At 35.4% G+C, this 18,213-nt stretch overlaps 3 protein-coding genes across 13 annotated transcripts in view; 2 read left to right on the top strand and 1 right to left on the bottom strand.

Moving 5' to 3' along the window:
* Nucleotides 1-1,737: 1,737 nt before the first annotated feature.
* LOC111403065 (muscle M-line assembly protein unc-89-like) lies at nt 1,738-11,737 on the top strand. 11 transcript variants are annotated; one of them, XM_023031426.1, is made up of 7 exons: nt 1,738-2,424; nt 3,593-4,039; nt 5,203-5,707; nt 7,695-9,082; nt 9,522-9,597; nt 9,840-9,990; nt 11,509-11,737. In XM_023031426.1, exons 1-4 carry the CDS (start codon nt 1,857-1,859, stop codon nt 8,767-8,769), a joined length of 2,595 nt encoding a protein of 864 aa, XP_022887194.1. In that variant the 5' UTR covers nt 1,738-1,856; the 3' UTR covers nt 8,770-9,082; nt 9,522-9,597; nt 9,840-9,990; nt 11,509-11,737. The 11 variants fall into 11 exon arrangements, with proteins under 11 accessions (XP_022887194.1, XP_022887193.1, XP_022887191.1 ...); XM_023031425.1 differs by having other exon boundaries at nt 9,516-9,597; XM_023031423.1 differs by having other exon boundaries at nt 7,695-9,086.
* Nucleotides 11,738-13,475: 1,738 nt separating this feature from the next.
* On the top strand, nt 13,476-15,265 carry LOC111403067 (glycine-rich RNA-binding protein 4, mitochondrial-like). Its single transcript, XM_023031431.1, has 4 exons — nt 13,476-13,576; nt 14,371-14,506; nt 14,606-14,674; nt 14,864-15,265. Exons 2-4 carry the CDS (start codon nt 14,383-14,385, stop codon nt 15,085-15,087), a joined length of 417 nt encoding a protein of 138 aa, XP_022887199.1. The 5' UTR covers nt 13,476-13,576; nt 14,371-14,382; the 3' UTR covers nt 15,088-15,265.
* Nucleotides 15,266-16,039: 774 nt separating this feature from the next.
* LOC111404354 (serine hydroxymethyltransferase 4-like) overlaps nt 16,040-18,213 on the bottom strand; it is an 8,318-nt gene continuing 6,144 nt past the window's right edge. The window contains exons 2-5 of the mRNA XM_023033170.1: nt 18,097-18,210; nt 17,286-17,676; nt 17,103-17,204; nt 16,040-16,473 (exon numbers count right to left, since the gene is read on the bottom strand). Of these exons, the coding sequence (XP_022888938.1) occupies nt 16,229-16,473; nt 17,103-17,204; nt 17,286-17,676; nt 18,097-18,210 (852 nt within the window). The 3' untranslated portion in view covers nt 16,040-16,228. The remainder of the gene's footprint in view (nt 16,474-17,102; nt 17,205-17,285; nt 17,677-18,096; nt 18,211-18,213) is intronic.

The raw sequence follows: 18,213 nt of genomic DNA, 5'->3' as shown, positions 1-18,213 counted from the left end.
AACTTCAATCTATCTAGCATCTGGTCGCATCCCCTAATCGCGACCATCAACTCGGGTAGATGCACTGACCCATGTCCCTGGAAGTACGTCTCGTACAGCCTATTGCTTCTCTCAATGGCTGCATCGTCGCCCTTAATCCTCAGTCCAGTGATCAAGCTAAACTTATAAATAGAGAAACTGACGACCTTGCCCCAGGTCGAAATGGAGGGAATCGCCATCGACTGGCCTCAAAGAGCCGACATAGAAGTGCATCGATAATCTGTCCTGAGTACTGCACCTCTCGCATCTGGTACAGTGGCCACAAGAAGGACTGTCATAACATATCTCCGTGATAATCATCAATCAGCTCTAACACCGTAGTAAAACTCTCAAAACTACTGTTCCAAGTAACTTTCCCCGCCATCCATCTCAACTCCCCATTTAAATGATACTCCATCCTGCAAAAATTTAAATGTTAGAACATTGAATAATAGATAATAAAGTAATGCATAATCTCAAAAAATCAAGGCAACCGAATTATAACTATCATACAATACGCAAGACATTGACGCTAATAACAAAATAAATTCAATGCAAATTTAAAAATTATAATAATTTAGTTTATCTTGTATATTACATTTGGAAAATATATATACAAAAAAATTTCAAATTAAATATATTTAAAAAATAAAGAATATCAATATTATTTAAATAAATTAGAACAAAATCAAAGATTATTTCATAAAAGAAAAATAAAAGGAACAAAATAAATTGTTAATTTCGAACAACATTATCTATTCAATTATTAAATTATATAAAAAAAGGGAATTATAAAAAAATTAACATAATTATTATTTAATCAAATTAATCTTGTAATCATTTGAAAAATATATTTGCGAACAAAAAATTTCAAATTAAATACATTTTTAAAAAATTTTAAAAATAAATATATTATCTAAATAAATTTGAAAAAAAAATTCAAAGATTATTTCATAAAAAGAAAAATAAAAGGAACAAAATAAATTGTTAATTTTAGATAATATTCAATTATTAAATTGTATAAATAAAAGACAATTATAAAAATTAAATAATTAAATTATATAAATAAAATAAAAGACAATTATAAAAATTAAATAAATAAATAACATAATTATTTAATCAAATAAAAAAATAAATTAATTATAAAAAATTAAAAAAAAAAAATAATTAAACAGTCATCGGACCTATTGTTAACAATCGGATCATGACTGTTTAACTGTCGGCCCATGACTGTTAACAATGATTGAGCCGACTATTACTCGACTGTTAACAGTCGTCGTCTTCCCGCAGGCGATTTCCCCATTGTCGACGATGAAGAGGTCCAAAAATTACAAAAAATTCACATTTTCACCCATTCACACCCACAATCTAATAATTTTACATGATGATGAATTTAAATCGACTAAACGTAAAAATAATGAATCTAAAAACTAAAACTTGTAATAATAAACTTCGAGCGCCAAAACTAACCGAAATAGTAGCGTGCAGGTACGGATTGAACATTGGTGTTTTCAGCTAGCGGTTGATCGGTCGTTCTTCAGGCAGTTGACGTCGATTTTTTTCGAAGTTCGATCGATCGGTCGATTTGAATTTTTTCTAACAGTCGGTGCATAGTAAAAGGTAAAATCGCCATTTTAATGTAAACTTATATTTTAACTTTTTATTTATTTATTTAATGGATCAAAAGCCAATATTAAAATTTGCTAACGTGCAAAGGCATTTTCATGTATTTCTCCATTTTCCCCCAAAAGCATAATAACATAACTTCGGGTTTCTCGTTAAACTTTTCCCCAATTCCTGTAATTTCTCCGCGAAGGAAGATCCATTAGCTATCATCAATGGCGGATCGGACCAACAATAGCAGTAACAGCAATCCAGCGGCTGCCGTGGCCAAGCCGATATGGATGAAGCAAGCCGAGGAAGCCAAGCTGAAGAATGAAGCCGAGAAAGCCGCCGCCGCCAAAGCTGCTTTTGAGGCCACCTTCAACAAAAATTCCCAACAATCTGAACATCCACAATATCCTTCCGCCGCGACGTCGTCTGATTCAGATTCTGAGGAAATATCTCGGGATAGTAACCGGTCGGCAGGGCCAGTGGACCCTGCAAAGTGCACGGCACAAGGGGCGGGTATTGCGGGCGGGACTGCTTGCGCGGGGGCCACTTTTATCGTCGTGACTAAGGATACGGAGGGAAGAAAGGTGATGCGGGGCGGGGCACAGGTGAAGGTGCGGGTTGTGCCAGGGGTCGGGGTCGGGGGATCGGAGCAGGATGGGGTTGTGAAGGATATGGATGATGGGACTTATACTGCCACTTATGTGGTGTCGAAGAGAGGGAATTACATGGTGAATGTGGAGTGCAATGGGAAGCCTATTATGGGCAGCCCTTTTCCTGTCTTCTTCAGCTCAGGTTCCCCCCTCACTCGTTGCACACTGTACTATGGGCTAATGTTCATATGAACTTGTGTTTTCAGGCTGTTATTATTCTTTGATGGATTGAATATTGGATGCCAATCTCTTATATACCTATGTGCATTCGAGTCGAGTGCAAGCATGCATAAATTTTGTTAGGGTACATTCCTGCAGGGGTCTCCAACCTTATCATAAGTGTGGCAGCCATTAACGACGTGAGTGTATGTCTAGACATTTAGACGCTAAATGTCCGCGACATGCCCATTACAGGTGACCAAAATGCACATGACTTGACTGAGGGGGAAAATTGTAAGAAAAGAGAAGAAAAAAAGAGTTCCTTTATTAAAAAATCCAATTGTAACGTACAACTTACATTAAACTTTGCTCTTGTTATGAATAAATTTACCCTTTCAGTCGGACATCATGTGCATATTGCGTGGTCATTTAATGTCAAAATTGACGTTTTCATCACCCTCATGATTTCTAAAGTGGCATTTGTTGAGTTGCTGTTGATAATATATTTAGGGGGGTGTTTGAGCCACATTATTTTGGTAATAATGCATTCTTGAATGGTGTAATGATGGAAAATATATGGTTAAAAAATAAGGAAAAGTTTTTTATTTGCGTGTAATATTATTTTATTAAAAAATGTATGGTTGAAATGATGTCAAATTACTGTTTAATAATGTATTTTTTTAGAATAATGTGGTTCAAACAGGCCCTTAATCTCAAAGTTCTACTAGTTTGTGATCATTCAGGTTTTAAATATGTTTTCAATGCATTATGTTTTGATCATTCAGGTTTTACATATGTTTTCAATGCATTATGTTTTATATCTCATAATTATTGTAAAGTTCCTTTTTTTTTTTTTGTAGCAATTATAAAGATTGATTTGGTCTTTAGCCTGTCATAATGCTTTTATTTATTTTAATGAGTACTCATTATTGAGTATATCAGTTAGTAGATTAAAATAACTTGTGATTCCTTTGTATATCATTTATATATCATATACTGATTATTGTGAAGGTAGCATTTCTGGACTGAAGATGAAACCATGTCCATATCTTGATCACATTTTTATACTGCTAAGAACCGAATTGTTTTGTGAATTTAAATAATAATTAGATGCTGTAACAAGTTGGAAATTTGGCATTTGTGTGATGTAGGAACTCCGACTGGAGGGCTTCTTGGCATGGCTCCAGCAGCTTCATTTTCGAATTTAGTTAATCAAACCATGCCGAACATGCCAAATTATTTGGGTTCTGTGTCTGGTGCGTTTCCTGGGTTGCTTGGAATGATTCCAGGTGTTGTTTCTGGAGCTTCAGGTGGTGCTGTTTTGCCTGGAATTGGAGCTTCTCTAGGGGAAGTTTGTCGCGAGTATCTTAATGGACAGTGTGCGAAAACTGATTGTAAGCTCAATCACCCCCCTCACAATCTGCTGATGACTGCTTTAGCTGCCACCACCACGATGGGAACTCTCAGCCAAGTGCCCATGGCACCTTCTGCTGCTGCAATGGCTGCTGCTCAGGCAATTGTTGCTGCTCAAACTCTTCAAGCCCATGCTACTCAAGCTCAGGCACAGGCTCAAGCTCAGTCCACCAAAAGCTCTTCTGGTAGGATCAGCAATCGTGATTTTATTTTTTTTTAATAATTTTGGTGCCTCTACCATGATGATGATGGCTCGTATTAGTCATTGTAGCAAAAATTTTCTTATTCAATTGCAAATATCTTTTTCGCTGAGAGACGTTTTAAAATATATCTCCCTTTTTGTTGAGATGTAGGACACTTCAACTAGGGTGGCGTGTCCGTGTCCTATACGTGTACCAACATTTTTCGGACACTCTACCATAATTATTTTTCTTTCTTAAAATAAAATCATATATATTTAACTCAAAGTTATTATAAATAACAAATAAATTCTCATATTTATAATATTTCAACAATAAAAATTAATAACAAGTATAAGTGGGTGTTTGGGGGAAATTAAAATTTTAGATTTTTTAGTAAATTGTGATAGAAGTTTTTAAAATGTGTGGTTGAAAAATTGTAGGACTCATGAATGATGTGATTAATATTAACTTTTTTACTTTGATTTAGATTAAAATCAGATTTTAATCCAAACCTAACATGCTGTAAAACTGAATTTATATTATGAGCCTGTTTGAGCCTCATTTTTTGCCCTAAATGCATTTTGGATAGTATTTTGATGGAGAATGTATGGTTAAAAAATAAGGAATTTTTTTTGATTTGCGTGTAATATTATTTTATTGAAGAATGAGTGGTTAAAAATAAGAGAGAAATAAATAAGGAATTTTTTTTGATTTGCGTGTAATATTATTTTATTGAAGAATGAGTGGTTAAAAATAAAAGAGTGTATTTTGGAAATAATTGGGACCAAACGAGGGCTATATAAATGAAGAATTTTAAAGAATTTAATTAATGTGTTGGGTCGGACACACATGTCTATGCATGATAAGATGTAGCAATGAACCGAACAGATTCTCAAAAATAATTTATGTAGCTGATCCCAATTTTATTGGTAGCAAAGCTTAGTTTGTTTTTTATTTTCGTAACTTTGCTTTGGTTCTTTCTTTTCATCTGGTACTGGAAATGGTTTTTGCATCCCACAATAGTACTTACTTAACACTTGACATTTTAGATCTCTTTATTTTTTTTCCTGAAAGCATTTTTTATTTGGGTTGCCATTAGATATTTAGTGCTCTTGATTCATTAGAACATTTGGTATTCTTAACTATTTATGCCTGCCGTCTATCAGGGTCATCTGACAAGGAAAAGGCTGACTCCCTGAAAAATACTGTGCAAGTTAGCAATCTCAGTCCACTTCTAACAGCGGATCAGTTAAAACAACTCTTTGCTTTTACTGGCACAGTTGTTGATTGTATTATCACTGATTCAAAACATTTTGCTTACATAGAATACTCAAAACCTGAAGAAGCAACTGCTGCTTTGGCATTGAACAATATGGAAGTTGGGGGTCGTCCATTAAATGTTGAAATAGCAAAATCGCTCCCTCCAAAGCCTGTTTTAAATTCACAATCATCTTTGCCGACGGTGATGCAGCAAGCTGTCGCCATGCAACAGATGCAATTTCAGCAGGCATTGTTAATGCAACAGACATTGACTGCTCAGCAGGCAGCTAATCGAGCAGCAACAATGAAGTCTGCAACAGATTTAGCTGCAGCTAGGGCTGCAGAAATAAGTAAGAAGCTGCAACCTGATGGAATTGTCGCTGAGGACAAGGAATCGGATCGAAATTCTAGGTATGTTGTATTTACTGTCCTGAGATATTAGTTCAAGGTTTTTCCTTGACATCTTTGATGGTAATTTGATCAATGCAGCGCTCAAAATTTTAAAACAATTTGTCACGATTTCGGGTTTTTGCAATATTCTTGGGCCAAAAAAGGTTGTCTGGTAGTTGTTTAGCATAATTTTGAAAAAGTTCTGCTGTTTCCACATTAGAGCTTCTGCTTGAGTGATTACACATACGTAGTAAATTCACTTTGTACACTAATACCATTTTCTTGGCTTCCAAATGGAACTTTTAACAATCACGTTTAATTTCTGCTCCTCCCCTGTTTGACTGTGTATTGTCAAATTATGGCTGGAACAGAATCCCCTAATAATACACAATGATTAAAATGGGTTATTCTTGGGGTACATGTGCGGGGGTGGGGGGCACATTACGGTGTCAGGTGACGCTCCAATAGGGGGGCGCCGGGTGTCCATTTTGGACACCCTTAGGTAAGGGGTTATGTACCCCAAGAATAATTTGATTAAAATTCCTAAAGCCGTTTGTACAATTTGCCGTGTCTTACCACTGTGCATGCTCAAATTTGTTATCATCCGGAGATGCTCATGTATTTTCTATTGCATATCTACTATGTTTAAAAATAAAAAAGGAAGAACATTAATTTCAATAATAGAAAATATATAATTGCGTGGTTTTTATGTATGAAAATTGGAAAAAGAGATTTGGGACGACTCTAATCTTTAGTATTGTTTCATTGAAGTAAATGCTGAATTATGGTAAGAAATTACTCATCTAAAATGAAAACGTCAAATGAAAGTTGTTCTTATGTGTACTTATGATGCTTCCATTTAAGTATGGATAAATGTTTAAAACCAGTTTCCATTGCACTTATGCTATCTGGTGGGGGGCTGCTCAAATTTGAGTTGTTTAGACATCTGCTACTCTCTTTCTCATAGTTATTTGAAGCTGGTTTCATGTGTTCTTTACTTCTATTTAAGGCTTATTTTCCAGCATTTCTTCTCTGCTTTCTGATGCATGGACCAGTTGAACCCAAAAAAAATAAAAAAATAAAAAAATTCATTTGAATGCACCATTTCTATAATGATTTTGGTTCCTAAAACATGTAGTAGTGTTAAAAACAGAGAATTGGTATTTGGTTTCTTCAGTAACGAGGACTATAATTCTACTGCAAGTACCTTTTTAACGGGGCAAAACAAATTTGCTTTTAATTGCTAAACTGATAAACCTATGCGTTATAAAAGCATGAAACTATATTTCAGACTTATTGTAATTCGCTTTATGTTCTAATGTCTAAAAACACTCCCATGTGTGATGTGGATTTTTCCCTATGTTTAGACTTGTTCCAGGGAAATTCATTTGCTTACTCACTTCCCCTTTCAGAATAAAAATCAAACATGTCACGTTTTTGTTGTTAACTTATTTTGGTTTCTAACTTACGGAACGTGGGATAGTTTTGGAGTTATCTCAGTTTGGTAATAGTTATATAAACCTTGAAACTGTGGATTTTTTATTTTTTTCCAATTCCATATTAGGCACTTAAATCTGGATGATAACCTTTTCCTATATCCCAGCTGCCACTCCAGCTTTAGTCATGTAGTTTCTGTTTCTTAGGTCCAGTTGGAGCTTCCTTCATTTTGTTGATTCTTGGCTTGAAATGTACATATATTAAATCTGCAGATCTCCAGAGCTCTTCACCATATGGGACTGGATTAGCAGTGTATGTTTTCTTTGCTTTTTTTTTTTTTGATGTGTGCACGCACATGCATGCTGGGGGGATGGTGGCTGAGGGGGTGATTGTTGCTCTTACCTGTTTCAGATCTGATGCCTAACTATAAATTGATATTTATTCAAGTAGCCATTAACTTTCCTAGATGTACTTTCGACAATGAACAGGTTTCAGTCATTATAGTGATTTCTACAGCTAGATTGACGTTAAATTAACTCTAAAACTGGTTACTGATAATATAATGTATTAGGTCACCGTCTGCTGACCATGCCAGGTCAAGGTCCAAGTCAAGATCTCCCGTCGGTTATCGTAGGAGGCGTAGGTCACGCTCTTTCTCACCACCACCTCGCCGAGCCAGAGATTATAGATCCAGATCACCAGTAAGATCTCACCATTACTCTAGCTATGAAAAAGATTGGAGATCCTACAGGGATGGTAGGGATGGCAGTGATAGCAGCAGGTGGCACAAATCAGGTAGATCGCATGACCGCCACTCTCCTGGTTCCAGGAGAAATAGGAGTAGGAGTGTGAGCCCTCGAACTAAGAAGTCATATCGAGATGATTCAGACTCACCTCCACGCCGTCGAGAAAGTCCAACGGAGAGGACAAGGAAATCAGTTTATGCTGATTCAAGATCCCCTCGACATCACCGGAGAAGGTCGCCATCCCGAAAAGATGATGTAAGCAGACCAAAACATAGAACACGCTCTAGGTCAAGGTCTGTTGAAGTTAAGCATCAGTCTAAAGATAAGATAGATGATAACAGAGACGAAAGTTCCAAGCATCAGGCTAGGAGGCGCCACAGGTCAGCGTCGACAGAGGATCAGAGTCACGGACGAGGTAAATTGTCTGGAAGAGCTTCAGATGAAAGCAAATTGAAAAAACACAGAAGACGTTCCAGATCCAGATCTGCGGAGAATAAATATAGCTCTACTCATAAATTGGATAGGAGGAGAGAAGAGAAATTGAGACACCATGAAAGAAGGCGGTCCAGGTCAAGGTCCACAGAAGGAAAGCGACATAAAGCCAGTAAGACATCTCCAAAACGGACCGAAGATCACAAATCCAAACACCGAAAGCGCTCTAGGTCAAAATCTGTAGAAAATAATTATAATATCAATTATGTCGGTGTTGGGGTAAGTAAAGGTGAAGATCTAGGCGAGACACCCATGAAATCTGAAAATGCCTATGTGGAAAGTGATACAGGCTTGAAGAATTCCATGACTGTGAAGGTTGATGAGGATGGAAGTTATGGAGGTCTTCAAAAGAATTCCAAAGAGATTGACAGTGATTTCGAGAGAACTGATGCCTCAGTGATGGAATGAAGTTGCATTGAAGAAATATATGCGTCGGTGCTTCTTCTTGAGGTCTATGGTTTAGGATGGTCAATTTGTGAACCCAGTTTGTGGAAGAAAACCATCTCATAAGAGACTGCTCGTTCTCTTTTGGCAATCAAGATGGTTAGATGGTTTGTTACTGTTCAAATGATAATGGCATTCTTGTATTTGTTTCTTTTGCAGGTCTTATGGGTGGCGAAGTTTGAAGCTGTAGTTGCATATTAAAACCTCCAACCTCAGATCCAACTGTGCCTGTTTTTTTAACGAGCTTGATGTATGCTGGATTAAAACCTCTCTATCAGTAGGTAGTTTTTTTTTCTTATTTGTCAGTCTACTTAAGAACTTATATGACTGCTTGTTCTGTTATTGTGTGATTCCTAATTCTGTTTGGGATTCCCCCTTCCCCCTTAAGCTGGATGATGTTGACTTGAGATCATGTATCATCTCTTAACATTTTTCATACTTTTCTTTCCTCCTTTTTTGGCTATTCCCCGAATAACCTAAACTTTGAAGGAAGAAGATTATGCAAGCATAACTGACACAAAACCTGTTCTAAGTTAATTGGGATGAATTTATTCCCTTGAGTCAGATAGGTTTTGTTATGGCTCACACCCCTCACTTATGACCTAATGGATGATTACTTCTGGGATTGATGGTTTATCCGACATGGTTAACATGGTTCCAATTCCAATTTTCATTTAACGGTTTTGGTGGGCCTGTTACATTCCATGAAGATGCAGGCATTGAGGCTGATCTCTAATGGCGGTTAATCAGATGAATTTGCTGGGTCAAATTTTTACTGATGGTACATAAAAGGTATACAGCAGTAGATTTTAGAAGTTAAACCAAAGGATCTTTTGTTATGCTGTTCAACAAATATTTGACCCAGGAAGTGTGTAAGCTGAAAAATTTTGGGTTAAAAGAACTTAAGAGATTTAAGCTTGTTAATATCTATAAATATTTCCTTGCTCTCTTCCTCATCTTCTATGTTTCTTTTCTCTTCTCCTTTTTTTTTTCTTTTCCCCACCTCCATTCTCTGTTCTTTTTCCGCTTGGAAGTTGTTTGGTTTAGGCAAGTCTCTTTAGAGCTGACTGGAGCCCGATGTCCCCAGACGGTTTAGCATCGTTTTTCCTCATTGTTGAGTGTGAGCAGATTGGCTAACTTACTGTTCTTAATTTCTCAGTCAAAGTAATTTGTTTTCATACACAGGTAATTTTTATTTTTTATTTTTGTTTAATCATTGGTTGTTGGCTTTTTGTAGAAAACAGTTTTTATAAAAAAAAAAAATAATAATAATAAATAAGGGAGCCTCTTCATTATGTCATTCATAAATAGCTGTTATTTTTAGTACTAGTGAAAGCTAGTTAATCGTTGTGATTTCTCACTTTCAGTCATTTTTTGCAGTCCTGTCCATGTAATTTTTGAAGATTGTTATTTTACTTTGACCTTGCCCGCTTCCATGTTGATGCCACGTCTGATTTTCCTCTAAAAACTAAAGGACATATTGTTAAAAAAACCTAATGGATTTGAATTGAGTGACTAAACTAAAACAAAAAAGCAAACATAGGTGACCACTTCGGAACAAAATAATGTTCGGTGACTGGCATGAAACTTAGCAATAAATTTAGTTGCTAACAGTGTATATTTAACCAGTAAATAAATATTTGTTAATGCTTAGTATGTGAACTTTCTTTAAAATTTCACTTCTACTTATTTTTGGAAAATAAATTCCTGTTTACGCTAGTATATATGTAGCATGACCCTCGTATGTATAAGCTTTTGTAATTGTGTAACGATTTTCCTGAAAGGTCTGCCAAACATTTGATGTTATTGAAATAGACATTTATCAAATGCTATTGAATGAAGAATTGTGCTTCCATTAGAATTAGAATTAAAAGACCGTTTGCTTTATATACTGTGGGACTCCCTAGAAGGAAGCAAGATAGGAAGAATATTTATATACTTACTGTGGATCCAGTCAAGTAGCTACACTTGTCACTCTGGACTCAATTTCATGGTTCCTTCACTTGTTAGGGGAGATATTTTCATAATTCTGCTCCCTGTGGGGGTAGTTCAGAGCTACAGATCCAAGTGAATCGGGGAATGCTGTTGAATGAAGAATCATGTTCACTTGGAGATGACAAGTGAATCGGGGATTATGATTATAGAGACCTATTAATTAAAGACCGAAAGGGTTTACTGACAGCACCATAATATCTATAATTTTGCTCGTCACTAGTGTAGATTATGTCAGAGTGTAATTTCGTTGAAAGTATGCAAAATCTGGAATAATTGCTTCGAATTTATTCGAGTTGTTCTGACTTTTGTGTTAGACAGAAGTGTGGTTTTCCTAGTGAAATGGACTGCTTTGTTTGAGGAAATGTATAGCTCAGTCTTCAATTTTGCTTTGTGTGGACTACTGATATTTATGCATTTGGACAATTAAGTAATAATTCTGTTTACTTTTATCTGCTATTTATGGATAGAGTATGTTGGGTTTTAAGCATGATTTCTCTTTCTTCCTGTTTGAGTCTGTATCCTCACTTCTCCCACATCTTTTCTATTATGTTCTCTTTACAACTTTCTCGTCCTGTCCTGTTACCTGGATATGGCGCCTTTTACTGTCTATTTGTTCTTTAATTGTCTTTCACTTCTTCTTCTTTCTTCTTTCATTTTTTTTTTCCTTTTTTTTTTCCCCCTTTTTGCCTTGCCTTGTTTCTTCTATAGGAGAATAAAGAATTTGATCTCAAGAGGATGTGCTGAGCAACAACTATTCATGGGCATTGTTGCCAAAAGTCACTAACCTGGAACCAAGTATTGCTGTTAAAATTCAAATACTTAATTAAGATTGTATTTCATGTCTCCCATTGCGACCTTTAATTATCACTAACTTATGTTGGAAAAATATAATTAATTATAATTCATTTTCCTAAATCATATGGCTTGCTTTTATCAATTATGAACTTTATCTACTCGAGTCTACATTTTCCAACTTTGATCATATTAGAACCAAGTGGTGCATTGCATATTTAGTCCCCAACCTTTCGTGAAAGTTGGGATCTTGTCCCTAACTAATTTTTTGCTGCATTTCTTTTAAACCGACTATTAATAAAATAGCAAAAGCCAGTCCCTCTCTTCACTGTTTCTGATCAATTCAGGCATTAAATCCAGTGGCTGCACATGCCTTTTTAATAAAGGGCCAAAATAGTCTGGTCACTAAAACTCATTAAAAAAATAAGTTTAACAAAAAAAATTAGAAGAAAACAAACAGAAATAAATATATATGTTTGTAACATTGTTATGCAGTTGTGAGGAAGATGTTGGAAATTAGATTTTTAGATGATTGTGAAACTTGTATAAATGTATTGATATAAACTACTAAGATGTAATTTTAAATCACGTATAGAGTAGTTGTAATATGTTGAAACGATTTAATGTTAGTAAGAAGTTCAATTTGTTAGTTATCGAAGTTTTGATGATCAATTGGAATGTGGTTTAAAATGAAAGTTTGGTGGAGTGAAAATAAGCCCTTGTTGATTCTCATTATTTTTAAAATCCATGTTTCTCTTTTGTTTAGCAAATATGTATCAAGCAAGAATTATGCATACAATCCAAATTTTAGAGAGATTAGATGCGCAAGTTTGATAATTGGACTCATCAGCTCTATCCAATGATAGGAAGCCACTGATAATCTGATGGAGTACAATGCAAGTCGCTTTTGAAACATTACCTCAATCTTTATTTTAATTTTTGTAGCTGTGTTTTTTTTTCCTCCTGGCTTCCTCCATTTATCCATTCGATATCTCTGCCATTTTCTATGTTTCGTCCCTTCTCCTTTCTATTGTACCATTACTACATGGAACGAGAATATAGTAAGAGATGAGGTAGACGATGACATGATAAATGTAATGGTACTATAACGATGCTTTTAAATATTAATTAAAAATATGCATTTTAGATAAGTTTCTAGCTAGTTATTTCTCATTTTGTCTCCAACTCGGTCCTCCTTGGACAAATTTCTAGTATATTATAAGTTGGATTTTTTTTTTTTTTATCACAAATTAAAGTAATCTTAGTATTAGCGATTCAATCGTCTTGATAAACTTCGTCCTAACATAAAACTAGATGGCTAAGGAACACATGGTTAATATTAAGACTTCACCCATTAATAATTTAGTTATTCGTTTATACTTTTAAATGCACTCAATTAATTTAGTTAATAGGCAAATGTACACACCTTCCATTTTAGTTTTTACGACTCAGTGTCTAATGAAATCTTTGAGAAAGAAAGTAAGAAGCATTGGAATGTTAAAAGAAACACAGGGAGAGAGTACGAGATTGATAACAAAGTAAAATTTTGATATCAATCTTCTTCTATCAATAATTAATCACCTTGTACTATAAAAGTGTTATTGTTAGAAATATAGACAAATTCCTTAATTTATCTACAAAATCCTAATTCTAAGATGACCTTTAGGAAAAAAAAATCCCCACAATTTAGCAAATAGACACGTAGAATGTTCAATTAAAAAATGAATGTCAAATTGCATCGGTGTTAGAATAAAATATTTTGTAAAATTCAGTGATGATATCAAAATAAATTAAAGTTCAGTGACCAAGATGATGCTAAGTGAAAAGTTCAGTACCATCCGTTAAATTAATCCCAAAGTAAAATATTTAACAGATATTTTTCTCTTGTCATTTAAATGCTGCAAGTAATTAACACAGAGTACGAACTCAACAAGAGTGGCATAAACCCTAGCTGCTCTCTTCTTAAGCCCTTCTCTTTTTTCAGGTTCCGTCTCTTTTGCTTGAAACTCCATAAATCTAAGTTTAGATAGCGACCTTTATGATTCTATGTTTCTTTACTTGTGTTTTTTCTCAATTTTTTTTGTATGTATATATTTGCTTGGATTGTTTAGTTATTTTCTTGAGTTTTCGTTTAGTTTCCCGTAAGTGGGTTTCTGTACCGCAATTTTTTCTTTCTCCTTTTCATTATTCTGTATGTGTATTTTTATGTGGATTATTTTCTTGTAATATTTTATTAGTTTCATTAGAAATTGATTTAAATTTGAGGGGTTGATGTGTCTTATTATTTTTGTATCTTCTGAGGTATTATTATTTCTCATTGATGAGTTGTCTTTATATTTCTATGCTTTAATGTCTATTCTTTCGATTTTTTATTTATTTATTTTTATTTTTTAGCGTTTCAGTGTGTTGGCTAATGCATTAACTCGTATGTTTGTTCTGAAATTTGATAGTTCTGTCGGGCTTTTTGGGTTTAATGATTCTGTGAAGAAGATTATTTAATATGTGGCTTGGTAGTGTTGTTTGAGCTTTCTTGATATGATGATGGTGGAGGTTATATGTAAATTCGTTTCACACTTTGTTGGTGTGTAATCTACGATTCATTGCACTTCTGCATTTCCATTTATCAGTTTATGCGTGTATTTATTTAATTTAGGTTTTGGATTTTACTTGCTAGTGGGAGCATTTACTGTCTCTCTAACCCAGCAAGGTTTTAACTATTCTGTTATTTGTTCAAATTGATTTCGATGCTTGAGACTTTTTTTTTGTTTATTCTTGCAGGTTATTGTGCAAATGGCATTCTACAACAAAATTGGAACCCTGCTGAGGCATAACATCTCCGCCACCAATACGTTGCATGGGCAGACACCAATGATTAATGCCATTCGCTGCATGTCTACCAAGCTTTTTATTGGTGGTATGTACCTTAAAGACCTTTTTTCTAGCAATTTATCAGTATTCTTTGACAAATTTTGTTTTATGCTCTGTTGGAAATTAAACCGTGTTCTTTTGATAGGACTTTCATACGGAACTGATGACCAGTCGCTTAGGGATGCATTTTCTGGCTTTGGTGATGTTGTTGAAGGTGAGTTATGTCTCATTTCATGCAAGTTGATGTAGAGATGGATTTGGTTTTAATTTTGGCTGAGTGGATATTATTTCTGACTTTTCTCTCCATTATATTCCGCATTCCCAATAATTGTATGAATCAACAAGTTTTTGTTGAATCATTTTTTTATGGCACTCTCAAGACATCGAGCTTTTTGCTGAACAGCTAGAGTAATTACTGACAGAGACACGGGAAGGTCAAGAGGTTTCGGGTTTGTCAACTTCTCAACTGATGACTGTGCTAGTTCAGCACTCTCAGCCATGGATGGACAAGAACTGAATGGAAGGAATATCCGAGTTAGTCTTGCCACTGAGAGACCACCTCGCAATAATTTCGGTGGAGGAGGTTTCCGTGGTGGGTATGGTAATGGGGCGAACGACGGATTTTGAAGCATTCTCATTGCCTAACCTTTTCGCTTATTTGTTGTAGGGCGGGTTGGATTAACTCGAACCCAACTTTTTGTATGCTTTGAATACTAGTATTGCTTTTGCTTCTAATGGTATACAATATCAGTCCCAATAATCGTGCTTAGATGAATCTCTGTTTGGATCCCCAATTTTCGTATCTCATTTATTGGGTTGTTACGGTATTGAAATATGCAGATCGATCTATCACATGTCTAGACTTGTTAAAAAGTAGGAAAAAATTGTGGAAATATGTGATGATTTTGTCTCCAGAATTTGTGGTTGAAAGTGTGCATGGGGGAGAAGCGATTCTCAAAAATTCAGTTACAAGTGAGAGCTGAAGAATCGAACCTTGAAGGGAGAAATCGGTGGAAGAAGAATAAATTTTCATTGGACAATCCATTTCAAATTGTGATCGCATTCTAGGCTTGGTTGATTTTGTCAAAAAGTAAAGTAGGTTTCGAGGGGATCCCTGAATGGTAGCGAAGGTCGATTTTTTATTATTATCTTCACTAGCCCCGCAACATTTTTACCTTTCAATTGCACACCAACTGTAGTTAGCAAAATAGAAGGAATCCTTACTTTGATCTATTACGACGTACACGTTTCACATTTCATTTTCTTCTTTCAAGCCGTCAATGTCAAATCTCTCTCGACCGTGTGTCCAGATTGATTAGAGGTTCGGCTAAGAAGTCTTAACTGAATTTTCGTACAGTTAGGCCATCCTGTACTTGAACTATACCCGTGAATATTCCTTGCACTTATCGTGTAACAAATTGAGAGAGCAGTATAATATATTCATAATAAATTAATTAGTTAACTTCAAGAAGAACGGAAAAAGTGGAAGAGTGGTAAAAACAATCGTTGATTAGGTTATGAAATTGTAGAATACCCATTCAAAATTTCATAAACTTGAGACTAACTACATCTTTCCAACAACAAAAGGTAAAAAAAGAAATGTATTTCAACACAGTAAAGTAACAAAAGAACTGATTGAAAATGCGGAAATTATTTCCCCTTCCAAGCAAAAGTTCTATAATCTTTTTGCGGGAAATTTTATGATTTAATCAAATCAAATCACCAGAAAAGTACTAGTAATAACAAATTCTTCAATGCAAGAACCATCTTAGTCTTTGTACTTCATCTCAGACATCAGGAATCCCGGCATGTCAAAAGAGCCAGAAAACTTCTCGACATCAGCCTTGAGTTCCTCGATATCTTTGTTGTTCACTAAACCTTTGTTGAAGTCCTTCAAAAGCTTCCCGTGCTCCTTCTGGATATTCAAAGTTATGGTCACAGCCCTGTGGAGGAACTCAGCAATTTGCTCGAAGTCTTTCTCAACCAATCCTCTTGATGTCATGGCAGGAGCACCTACCAATATGAATATTTGTCACGCAATCATCTCAAAAAAAGGTTAAAAAGGGAAAATTAAAACAATCACCAAGAAATGCGTTAAACATTAGAAAAGGTAATTAATGGACTAGGAGCTCCATCCGTGAGTAAACCCCTTCAGGCAATACAAGTNCAAGAAATGCGTTAAACATTAGAAAAGGTAATTAATGGACTAGGAGCTCCATCCGTGAGTAAACCCCTTCAGGCAATACAAGTGTCACTTATACCTAATTACCAAATAATCCCATTACATCCGACACAGATCTGAGATAACACGAATTGAGATATGTAACTTCTATCTTTCGCATCACACATCAGGCAAGGAATCAGGATAACAATTTGCCAATGAAGCAAATTTAATTGGTTTTTCCTAAAACTTTTTATATGCATGTTCTGGCACTGATAACTTCAATATAGATCTAGAAGCATGGACCAGATTTTTTGAAGGTAAATAAAAGAAAACAAATTATTGATCAATGATACTTCCACTTCCAAGAATGTCATTTGTCAATATTTCCACTGTTTTAGCAAAGTCAATGTCAACTGAACTTCAAAAATCTCAAAGAAGTATATTCTCTAATCATTGCCTGAAACAATCAATTTCTTACCAATGCGAACCCCTCCCGGAGCCAATGCACTGCTGTCACCGAACACGGCATTTTTGTTAACGGTAATGTTGCATAGGTCACAAAGCTTCTCTACCTTGTTCCCTGCATAACCACAGATGTTCGTACCAATGAGATTATTAACATTCAGTTTATACTGGGTAATTAATTCAAAAACGCCAGTACCTGTCAATCCAAGGGGGCGAAGATCCCACAGAACAAGGTGGTTTTCAGTTCCACCAGTGACAAGCTTGTATCCTTTGGTCATTAGATAATTTCCAAGGGCAACTGCATTGGCCCTGACTTGCTTAGCATAGGCCTTAAATCCAGGTGACATAGCCTGTTTCAATGCCACAGCAAGAGCACCAATCTGGTGGTTGTGAGGACCACCCTGCAGAGACGGGAAAACTGCAAAGTTGATCTTGTCCTCAAAGTCATAAACTGCATCCTCAGGCTGGCCCTTCTTGGGAGGCTTTGGACCCTTCCTGTAGAAGATCATACCAGCCCTAGGGCCCCGAAGGCTCTTGTGAGTGGTAGTTGTAACTATGTCACAATACTCAAATGGATCTGCTGCTTCCTAAAGCCATTAATATCATAACAAAGTTTAACATTATTGTAAGCATTGATCTAATGTACATTTTATAATTAAAACAAGTACAAGATTGATTGTTAAGGACAGAGCAACCAACTTATGTCAATGCATTTTATTTTTCAAGATCTGTATTTTTGTATTACCAGAAGAAATTTTGAGTTCAACATAGCAGCAGGAATATCACACAATCAAGAAGATTAGAAGAAGCATAAAAATAAAAACACCAAAAACGCAATCAAGAAGAATCTTTAACAATAAAAGGACAGCAGCAATGGTACAGAATTGAGAATAGAAATGAGTGTTCTACAGTAAAAATTCATAAAACAAAAATCCCACAAAAATAGATAGTGACAAAATAAAAACATTTCACAAAATTGCATATCATTCAAGAAAACAACTGAATACCTGAGCAGCAACAAGCCCACTGATGTGAGCCATGTCACAAAGAAGAAGCGCTCCACACTTATCAGCAATTTCCCTGAACCTCTTATAATCCCAATCTCTAGGATAAGCACTCCCCCC

This window comes from Olea europaea, chromosome 11, assembly GCF_002742605.1.
Source record: "Olea europaea var. sylvestris chromosome 11, O_europaea_v1, whole genome shotgun sequence".
NCBI classification, from domain to species: domain Eukaryota; kingdom Viridiplantae; phylum Streptophyta; class Magnoliopsida; order Lamiales; family Oleaceae; genus Olea; species Olea europaea.
Note: the sequence above shows the minus strand (reverse complement) of the source record. Positions and strands in the feature narration are given on the sequence as shown.